Below are 10,949 nucleotides of genomic sequence, written 5' to 3'. Positions count from 1 at the left end.
TTAGTTTTGTTGGCTTGATAGAAGCGTGGCCTCGGAACCAACTTGTGTGTTGCAGATGTATCGAATTTTGTTTCTTTTATGGGATGATTCTTGTCGCTTGAGTGACAGTTAGTTTTGTTTGCTTGATAGAAGCGCCGCCTCGAAACCAGATCGTGTGTTGCAGATGTATCAATTTTCATTATTATTTGTTAATGAAAAGCCAGAGATGCTGCCGGTTGCTCAAAGAAAAAAATATAGAGGCACGGTTAGGGCCCCTAAGAGCATCTCCATCGGTACTCCCCAAAAAAGCACCGACATGCATGCCGGCAGCAGACTATGGGGAGCGCCGGCTGCATGCAATTAGTCTTTGGGGACCGCGTTTCACACCAATTATCCCAATAGAGACATCGGCACCATGCATGCACATGCAAGTGGGCATAGAAAAAGTAGGAGAGATGAGAATCTTTAGAGGGTTGTGTCACATGCAAGTGGAGCACATGCAGCAGAAATTGGGCGTGGCGCTCCCAATCGGCTACCTTCGCAAAGGGATTGCTACGGGCGTACCAACACTTTTATTATGATCTCAAAGTGGCCGGCGCTTTATTGGAACCACCGGTGTGGACACTTTCTCTCTCTAGAACCCCTGAAGTACTATTGGAAGAGCTATGGGAGGACCGGTGTAGATTTTCTAAACGGAGAACAATGTGCACATAAGTACAGACTGCAGACAACTCGGACTAGTCACAATGGGAAGTACTCCCTCCGGTCTCTTTTAATTGACTCCGATTTAGTATAATTTTGTACTAAATTTGAATCAATTAAAAAAGAACGGAGGGAGTATCATACACTAGTATCATGCGTATGATACTAGTTTATGATACTAACCCCACAATGCATAGTACCATAAGATAGTATCATAGTATTATCATATTTAATGTTTTTTAGAATCTCAATGCAAATGTATGTACATGATGTATTTACCATTAAGTTTTCTAGTTTTACGTGCTATGATACGGTATCATATTATGATACCACTCTCATCTCTCACCTCATTGCCACATCAGAGTTTTGACAAGATGGCATGTACTAGTACTACTTATGACTCTCGCAACTCACAACTCATAAGGATCGATCGATGCCTTAAAAGGACACGGCCCACTTAGGGGACACAGCCCATGGGCTTGATCATGCTCGCATCGTCGGTACCCTTCTGCACGACACCGCCTTCAGCCCTGGTCGTGGTCGTGCTCAGTTGCTGATTCCGCCACCAATGGCCGCCACGCGCGCCGCCGCCGCCGCCGCGTCAGCGAAGCAGGTGACCAGGAAGAACTTCCCAGAGGCTCTGCGAGAGCTGGCGGCTCACATGAAGGAGTGCGACTATGTGGCCGTCGCGGCGCTCAAGACGGGCGCCCCCACCGGGTGGCGGCGCGCGCTGCCCGTGGACACCGCAGAGACGGCGTACCTCAAGGCCAAATTCGCCGCGGAGTCCTTCCAGCCCCTCCACATCGCGGTCTGCCCATTCCGCGTGGACGCCACCTCCCGCTCCACCGTCGTCGCCTACCCGTAAGCAGCTTCCTTCACCACTATCCCCCCGCAATAAGCATTACCAAGTAGGATCTGCGGCGTGCTACTCTGTCAAACATCTTGTACACACTGAATGAATACGGAGTAGTGAGATACTTTAGCTGGTATGTTGGCCAACCCGAGCGCGGTGGCCCATCAGCCTATGTTTGGTGTGCTCATTGAGGCATTTCGTTGAACAGCTGTTTTGCATAAACGAAACGAAACATTGCTACTCCTTTGAACAGAATGAAATGCAGCTGAGCCAGGCGTTCTGTCACCATGAGTAGCAGGTCAGTTCGGATAGATTGTTAATCTTATAATAGCTGGGAAACTCAACCGCATTGAGGCATTAAGGAAATAGGTAGCATAAAGTTTTAGCATGATAGTTTCTATGTGCAGAACTGAATCTGGGAGAATATGTGCAGAAGGATGTGGTTGACACTTTGTAGTGTTATTGCACAGTGTATGCCAAGTAAATAACTTGTTACCAGGATGACTAAGGTGGGGAAATTCATAAACAAATCTAAATCATAGCTTAAAGTGTTCCAGGTTTGTGGAATGACAAGATGGGATCAAGTTGGTGTATAAATTGACCTTTTCCCAGCTAATGTTTAGCAAATACAACTCCAGACATATGTCCTGGGAGTTGCTACGAGCTCCAGCTAAACGGTAAGTCAGCATTAATAGTTTAGTAAGAAAGGCCAGGTATCAACTACGAGCTCTGGGAGTTGCAACATTGCCCTATAAATCAAGGAACTGGACCATTGGCAATCAAATGAAGTATACTTTTCCTCACATAAAATAAGAAGAACCATACTTTTGCAAACTAGCAAGCAGCCAACAGGGACATTAACCATAGCACATAAGTTACATATGAAACAAGAATAAAGTTGCTTGGAAAATCTTGAGCTTGCCAATTGAACATGTTTTCAGTTTTTTCATACTAGCTGAAGTATGTTGCTTGCGCTACTGCTACCAGAGAATTATCTTTGGTTCATGTTTTTTATGAGTATTTTACTATGTTTTCTGTAAGACTTAACATTTGAATTTCCATTTGTATGGGCACATCTGAGTTTATTGCTCTTAAATGTTTATTGAGTTCTACATTTTCGGTTCACAATTTCTTTTCATAGGATTAATCCAGGTTTGTTTTGAGGAATAACTTGCTACGTTTCTGTTCCAGTCTACTGGATTTTTTAAATCAGTATGGATGCTCCTGTGTGTCTTGTACAGGTACAACTTCCATTTGTTTCCCAGAGACGAGCTACATGTTGGAATGCCTTCTTATAGTTTCTCCTGCCAATCATCATACTTATCATCTATGGCCCGTGATGGTTTTGATTTCAATATGTGCATTTATGATGGTGACTCCCTATGCCTTGCTCCTAAACAAATATCAGTTTGGGTTATTTGATAGAGGGGTTAATTCTAGTAATTATATTGGCAGGCATCTCTTACCTATCAAGGGTGCAAGAATCCTTGGCCAGGCAAAAGATCGTTATCCCCCATCTTCGTCAGCCATCTCCATCACCAAGTACATCGGTTGCAGATTCAGTTTTTACAACTAGAATCAAGTCGAGAATTCAGCATTGGCGTAAAGGATACGCAGAACCAAGCAAAACAGCTGATGGTAGGTCACTTCAGATAGATAATACTAAGGCTTTACTTTGACTATCAGTTAGGTCAGATGTCTCCTAACGTGAATTCTTACTGTGCAGATTCTTTAGTTAATTCCCTTAGGAAACTAATTTTGGGTGGTGAATCATATGGTTCAAGGCCCAGTATGAGCGTCGATGTCTGCAGTGATCGCCAAGTTCAACTGGTTTTGGAGGTGTGGTCTTCACTTTGACATTTGTTAGTTTGTCCAAAGAATATAATTTCATTTTCTTAAAACATTGTTAGAATCCTTTAAAACATATTATATATTTGCTTTATCTTGCTGTTTAGTATTTTTAGCTTCTTACTCTTGTCTTGGCTACAACTGCCATGTTCTTATAAGAATTGATAAACTCGAAATATATGGCTAGGGGGTCATCTGTTGAAAATGTATAAAATTGTAACTGGTCAAAATTGTTTACTCCATTTGTTGTCCAATCTGCCAAATCACATATTGCTTAAATTCTTGACAGATTTGAGCTATACTGCAGATAATAGGTCACACCTTTGATGACCTTGTACCTCTTGTCGTTCCGGATAAATCTGGGGTTGCTAGGGCAGTGCGTGTCATCTTTACTAGTTCTGCAGAGGATAAAAATCTTCTCCTGGTTTGTATCGCTATAACTTGGCAAAACCTTTTACATTTTAACTAAACGACGCCATCTTAACCAGGATCCTTTTTTCCTTCTGAAACTCATTTTTAGATGGACATCAGAAAATTGGAGGATGAACATAGTTTCAAGTTTCGTGGATTTCGAGAAGTTGTTGATCTACTATCGTCATCACAGAAACCAATTATATCATACAATTGCTTGAGTGGTAGGTTGATACATCACTAACAGATTTTTATCAATCTTTCATCTCTAACATAGTACAACTTCTTTTTTCTTTCCCAGACCTTACAATGATACACACCAAATTTATTGGGCCTCTTCCGCCAAACATGCATGAATTTATGTGTTCCTTGAGGATGGTTTTCTCTAGTGTTGTTGATATAGGCCATTTGTGGCGAGAAATCGGCCCTTTGAGAAAAGCGAAGAATATACAAGCAGCTCTGAGTTACTTACAAAGACAGTACTTTGTGCCAATGGAAATAGAAATACCACAGCAAGGTACAGTTCCAGCTTAACACAGTTTACACATCGTTTTGCTATTAAACTATGGAGTTTCTCCTTGTTCAGCATATTTTAGAAGATGTAGTATATTATTGGTGACTAGTATTGCTGTGAGCCTTAAATTGCTGCATGCATCATTATAATGCTTTCTTACGAGCACTTCGTATTGAACCCTCTTTCTGTTTTTGCACAGATGGTACCAATTGTGTCACAAAAGGTGGAGAAAATGTTCTGAGAATAACAAAATTATTTGCTAAGTTAAGTAAATTACTTAATATCAGACCCAAGTGTCAATCTCAATCTGGTGAGCAGTGTTACTCAGTTGAAGATTACTGTAACATCTTTTATCCCGCCTGCATGGCCGAAGAATCTGATGATGTTGACTGCACTAATGAGTCAGATACCACAAGGACAGTGAGCACTGATTGCGTTCTTTTCTTGTGGGGGTTTAGTGGGATATCTGCCAAAGAATTGAGGTCCCGCCTTACAAGATTGCACCATGTCTTCTCGGAAGATTTTGAACTTAGATTGCTGGATAAGACATGCTCAGCTTTGATATTTCGTAGCTCTGATGCTGCAGCGGGATTACTGAGAGACATAAGCTCAGAAAGCCCATCGCTAAATGATTTCTTCTCAGAGGGTCTGAAAGCCGCAGGTTTCGATGTCTACAGGAAGGCTTGCAGGTCAGGGCTTTGGGATTCAGATTTAGCCGAGGCCCTGGAGAGTGCTTCATCGGAGTCAGCTACTTCGACGCTTTCTGGTCATGGTAGCTCTGAGATATACTGGAATAGCTCATTGAAGCTAGATCTAAAGGAGTATCTGGAGTGCTAGAACATCGTATAGCCCTCTAGGTTTGGTTCTAGTCATTTCAAGCTACCGTTCAAGTAAATCAAGAACGGTGCCGCTTGCTTCTTTGGACAGTCTTTTCCCAGGATATAAGATGTTCGGTCTAGGCTAAACTTTATTTTGTTTCGCCTCAGAAATCGCCACGTGCATATTTGAGCGGAGCTTTTACACCTGATCTGCCAGGCAAAATTTGCTGGAATTTCAGTTAGCTACAGGCGTTTCATCTCTCTGATGAGAACTTGACAAATCAGCAGGCGGAAGAGGGTTAGATTGACTTGCGATGTAACGCTTGTGGAACTGCAGGTACTTTCATTTCAAAGATGATCCCTACCCATGTACCGATCTATCATGACAGCAGGAGTTGAACCAATGCAAGCATTGCCACTCACATAATAGGCTTCCCCTGTTTTCTCTGCAGGTTGCGTATCAAGTGGATGATATTCTGAAGAGCATACTCGTGCAAAGCAGTTGATCTGCTATTATAAAGATGGATGGCATGCCAACCTTGACGGTACATCGAAGGCCTATACTTGCTCAAAATGGATAGTGCGTAACAGATTTTCAGATCGTTAGCTGTCTTGCGTGTCCCCTTGGGATTGCGGCACGTAAGGAACCGGCAGAATTCAGGTCGAAATAGGACGAGCGTAGCCCCAAAGTCGGCCAAACAAACATTGTGAACGCGAGCTATATTTCCCGTGCCTAACCACATGAACATTCCTGAATGTGTACTGGAGCAATATTAAAGCCTCCTTTCGACCTACGTCGAGAATTCTTGCATCGCAACGCTGTGATTCCGACAATTCGGCGTGGGGAAAGCATATTGTACGCTTTAATCATGCCCTAGGAGATTACCCCTCTCGCTCGCTCTTGTCATTTGCCGCGATTTTTTTTAAATAATACGGTTTAATTATTTAACTGCAGGACTATCACACGTTTTCAAAAAATTCCAAAAGTGTGACTCTGTCGGCATGCAGCAGACCGATCGGACAGGAGCAGGCCGATCGGACGGCAGCAGACCGATTGCAGGCCCTGTGGTGGTATCAGGGCACAAGACACCCGTCGGACAGCTGCAGTCCGATCGGACGGGAGCAACCAAACTGTTGCATGCATGCGTCGCTCGACCCGGGCACGCGAAGGTGACCTCGCCCGGCCACGCGCAGACCGGCGCGGATTCTCTAACCTGCAACTAGCAAGTCAGAGGCTGCCTTGGGCACGCCCGATGCCGTCCGTTCAATATCGCCTGGGTGCTGCTTTCTTCTGCTCTATCAACGCACACTAGCCAGGCCAGCCCACATAAACTCATTCGGGAGTAAGCTATGGTTAAGCTAGACACTTCTTTTCAGCTTCAGCTGTTGGCCACCTCGAAGCCGGCTGAGAAGCCTAAAAGAAGTGGCCCTAAAGCTAGGTCAGCTTGGAAGGGACACGAGAATAGATAAAAATGCAATTTTGAATCCATGTGCATATGCTCCTGCCACAGTAAAAAAACAATTTAAATTATAAAAAAAATCTGGTCAAAAATTTCGCGCATACATATTGGCATTCTATGTGCACACGTCAAGTTTTGCGGACAATCGACTTTTTTGTGTCTCGTGCAAAATAGACAAAGAAAATGTCTCATGAAGAGTATTTTTAGGGCATCTTCAAGAGGTCGACACATATCGGACGTCTAAGTGGTCGCGTGCGTTCCTTTATGTCGGCCTAAGGGCATCTCCAGCGGCGCGACGCAAACGGACGCTCAGCGACCGTTTTCGTCCGCCGTGACCGAAAATGCGTCTGGCATCACTTCCAGCGGGGCGACGCAAAGTGACTGGACCGTCCGCGGAGACGCAAACCTGGCCCAAATATGCGCCTCGGATGCGTCTCTGCGGACGTCCGGAAACGTCCGCTCGCGTCTGGCGGACGTTTCGTCGGGCCCGCCTGGCAGCGACCATGCGTCGATGCATCTTCTCAAACGCGCGCCGATCGCGGCTGCGCCGCTCGCCGGCACTCTGCGCCACGTTAATGGCGACGATGCCTCGGCTGCCGAGCGGCCACCCACCTCCGCCAACCACGTTAATGGCGACGCCACGCGTCCCACGGCCACCGCATGCCGCCGGCCTATATAAAGGGGCGCGCGTTCTTCTTCCTCACCCACTCCTCCAAAGAAACCCTAGCGGCCACAAAGCTCGACCGTAGCGCCGCCTAGGTGTTCCTGCGACGCAGCCAAGCCCGCGAAGAAGTCCATGGCCGGTCCTGGTGGCCGGCGAGGCGGTCGAGGCTGCGGCCCTGGGGATGCCCTAAATGGTCGAAATCGACCCCGCGTCCGTTTACGCCGGGGTGTCCTCAGGTGTGCCATTGATTGGAGTCCACGGCGAAGGCGGGATCGTCGCGGAGTACCGCCGCCTGCGCTAGATCTCAACGCTCCTCTGCAGGCCCGTGGGAAAAGAGAGTGGTCACGCGGTGTGATCGCGCAGCATCCGCAGAGACGCATCCGAGGCGCAAATATGCGTTACGATTGCGTTTCCACGAACGGTCCGGTTACTATGCGTCGGGCCGCTGGGCCTAGGTAGAGGCACATTTTTTACCACGTGGTCGCAAACGGACTCCGCATCTGTTTGGGTCGCCCCGTTGTAGATGCCCTTAGAGAAGTTGATGGACTCGTTTTTATATGTTACCATGATTTTTCAGGGTCATCTGACTGCAGACTTACATGATGAAGTCGCTCGGTACACACGTCAAGTGTCCAGTGCGCCCCTTCTGTAGCGTGACCAACATGTGTCCTTGTTGAGGCGTCTCGAGGACAAGCTACGCGGGATATACTCGGCTATCACGTGCAGCCGTAGTTGCGACGTCGTTCAGCGCCACCTCCTTCCACCGCGACCCTCCACACAACAGCAGCCACGACCACATCTCACACCGACCGCGACACCCAGACCACCACCTCCTGACCGGGCAGGAGGTTCGTCGTGGCAGCAGCACACTCCTTCCGTCGACGACTTTCAGTACCAGCACCACGGATCACGACCACGTCTCACACCGACGCCGACACCCAAACCACCACCTCCTAACCAGGCAGGAGGTTCGTCGTGGCAGCAGCAGCACACTCCTTCCGTCGACAACTTTCAGTACCAGCAACATGGATTGTTCGACGACTATCAGCAGCAAGCTGCTTTCGACCAGTGGCAGCAGCAGCAGGCCCCTTTCATGGGAGGAGCAGGATACACGCAGGGCATGTATTGTTCTAGCTATTGTGTTCCATATAGACTATACTCCACTTAGTTTGACATCACTTATGTTTCGTGGCACAGGATACACACACTGCATCCAATCCTTCATGGGGAGCTAGTGATCAGGATCCTGAGCACATGGAGTATTACAACACGCAGCGGAACTATGTCGGTATGCAGACTCCTCCACCAGAGCCCACACAGGATACGCAGTACGACCCCAAGTCCGGGTCCTGAATCCCTGCTCGCATCACCAGGCCCCCGGACATGTTCGGTTGGACACCCCGTGCTACGCCGCCCCCACGAAACCCCAGACGCCGTCCATAGTCTCAGATATTCTGACATTTATGTATGAATCATCTATGTATCAGACATTATGTACGAACTATGTATGAGTACCTTTAGCTACATCCCTGCTAACTCTAAGCGTACTTCAAACAAACCATCCATGCAAATAATCGGATGGTAGCAAGCCGATCGGTTTGTAGGAGGCCAATTGGTCTGTAGTTGTCCAGTTGGTCAGCTACTGACCAACGAGTCAGGTGATTTGATGTGCCGCACCGGCCGACACCCAGTCGGTGTGCTCCTGTCCGATCGGCCTGCGGCAGTCCGACCCAGTCACAGTTTTGTAATTTTTTGAAAACGTGTGATAGTCATGCAATTAAATAATTAAATCGTATTATTTAAAAAAAATCGGCGTCATTTGCCTGCACTCAGACAATGATTGTCCTGGCCATTAGATTATTCCGCGTGCCTCAAAAAGCCGAGGGCTATTGGCCGCCCGGTAGACTAGAGTAGTACCACCTTCATAGCAGTTAGTTACTGTTCTATGATAGTGGTTACTACCTCCATACCGGATTAATGGGCAATTACAAGAATAAGTTTGACTACTAATTTGATTAATAAAATATAAGATATATATCACAAAAAGTATATTATTGAATTTTTTTTTGAATACGAATCCAGCGGTATAATTTTTGTGGCATATATCTCATATTTTATTGAACAAATTAGTAGTCAAACTTGTTTCTCGAAATGTGTAATTACCCATTAATCCGGTATGGAGGTAGTAGTAGCATTAAAGTAGTATTATAAATGTATTCATTAATTAGCTTGTAAACTTATTATATCTTGGGAATTGTGATGTTACAATAACTACATATGTTAGTCAATCCTCTTATCTAGTACTCGTTAACTCACTGCTGCATAAACAAATTTTCTGAGTTTGACACTTAGTTACTAGTAAAGTTACTTGCACTATGAGTAGTCGTATAGAAATCAGGCGTATCCACGTGCCACAAATCAAATTCATGTTCGGTGTGGCCTAGTACCATGTTCAGTGTCGCTAGACCGTCCATAACTTGTAGGTCTCTTTGCGGGAACACGTTGAATTGAACCGCCCCCGGTTAGCTTTTATTAATGGCAGCAATGATTTTCTAGGTGGAGGCACGTGAAATGTCTCGCCGCCACTTTGCCTTCCACACACCACAACGTCAATGCACATCACTGCTTCTTACTGCCCCCCTCTTCCCGCCTCTGTTTCTCGCGTCATCTTCGGCTTATAAAGCTTGGCCACTGCGTGCTCTCTCGCCTCCCTCGCCTGCAAAAATGCCCCACCTAGCAACCATCTACGCTATGTTGGGCCACAATGTCCTGCTATTGGATCCGAACCTAAGTCCCCTGCCATCGGAAGACAACTTCGAAGGGCGCATGCTCTATAGTTGGCGGCAGAGGAGGAGGCGCGGTGGGAGGATAAGCTGACGGACCCGAAGTAGGGGGGCTCCTCGCCTCCTACAAGATGGTGTGCCAGGAGAGGAACATCGCCCGAGCAAGGAGAGGAACGCGCTTCTCCCCTCTTACGAGGAGGTTGACGCGACCCTCGTGGACCACATTATGGACATCTCCCGCTAGAGGGCGCCAACCGAGGAGTCTTCTTGGCTCCTCATGGCCGCTGAGCGGCAGAGGATAATCGGGATCAATGCCCAGCGGATCACCCATGACGTGAAGTCCCGCTAGGCAAGGCTCCACCCACTCCATCGGCTATAGTGCACCGACAGGGGGTTGAAGAGAGGGTGGAACAGTGTGCCATGGCCAATGTTGTTCAATTGGAGCCGGAGAGGACTTTAAAAAAAAGAGTTGTTCACTATATTTTAAATTTTGTTTCTCTTAACATACAACAATTTTCATAGGTGAGTCACAAAATGAATTTTTAAAAAGAGCTGTTCACTATATTTTTAAATTTTGTTTCTCTTAACATTCAACAATTTTCAAAGGTGAGTCACGAAATGAATTTTTTTAAAAAGAGTTGTTCACTATATTTTAAAATTTTGTTTCTATTTCGTGCGAAACATCTCAAATCTCAAATGACTTCTTTCTTTCTTTGCCTGACCTTGTTTCACTCAATATTTGAGACAATTGTTTCAACAAATATTCATAGTCCTTGCATCCGAAAATGAATAAGCTGCTTCAAAAAACGACTATATGTAGACATGTTTTCGGTGGGCCGTACCTAGAAAAAATTTAAGCAGCTTACTTTGAAACGGATGGAATACAAGTTTTGTACTCATAGCTGTAAATAATAATA

At 46.1% G+C, this 10,949-nt stretch overlaps 1 protein-coding gene across 2 annotated transcripts; it reads left to right on the top strand.

Moving 5' to 3' along the window:
* Nucleotides 1-1,199: 1,199 nt before the first annotated feature.
* LOC127301653 (poly(A)-specific ribonuclease PARN-like) lies at nucleotides 1,200-5,928 on the top strand. Of its 2 annotated transcripts, XM_071823406.1 has the most exons (10): nucleotides 1,200-1,542; nucleotides 2,776-2,906; nucleotides 2,990-3,172; nucleotides 3,261-3,373; nucleotides 3,690-3,806; nucleotides 3,903-4,017; nucleotides 4,095-4,310; nucleotides 4,507-5,164; nucleotides 5,294-5,462; nucleotides 5,578-5,928. In XM_071823406.1, exons 1-8 carry the CDS (start codon nucleotides 1,250-1,252, stop codon nucleotides 5,142-5,144), a joined length of 1,806 nt encoding a protein of 601 aa, XP_071679507.1. In that variant the 5' UTR covers nucleotides 1,200-1,249; the 3' UTR covers nucleotides 5,145-5,164; nucleotides 5,294-5,462; nucleotides 5,578-5,928. The 2 variants fall into 2 exon arrangements, with proteins under 2 accessions (XP_071679507.1, XP_051187888.1); XM_051331928.2 differs by having other exon boundaries at nucleotides 4,507-5,462.
* Nucleotides 5,929-10,949: the final 5,021 nt, after the last annotated feature.

Source organism: Lolium perenne, chromosome 7, assembly GCF_019359855.2.
Source record: "Lolium perenne isolate Kyuss_39 chromosome 7, Kyuss_2.0, whole genome shotgun sequence".
Classification (NCBI taxonomy): Eukaryota; Viridiplantae; Streptophyta; class Magnoliopsida; order Poales; family Poaceae; genus Lolium; species Lolium perenne.
The sequence above is the reverse complement of the archived record's forward strand: the minus strand, read 5'-3'. Positions and strand labels throughout refer to the sequence as shown.

Bases quoted from the DNA above. Each gene is read 5' to 3' on its own strand.
- LOC127301653 (XM_071823406.1), top strand. From the start codon at position 1,250: ATGGCCGCCACGCGCGCCGCCGCCGCCGCCGCGTCAGCGAAGCAGGTG. The intron at 3,173-3,260 runs GTAGGTCACTTC...CTTACTGTGCAG, and splicing joins ACCAAGCAAAACAGCTGATG to ATTCTTTAGTTAATTCCCTT. The intron at 4,018-4,094 runs GTAGGTTGATAC...TTTCTTTCCCAG, and splicing joins ATCATACAATTGCTTGAGTG to ACCTTACAATGATACACACC.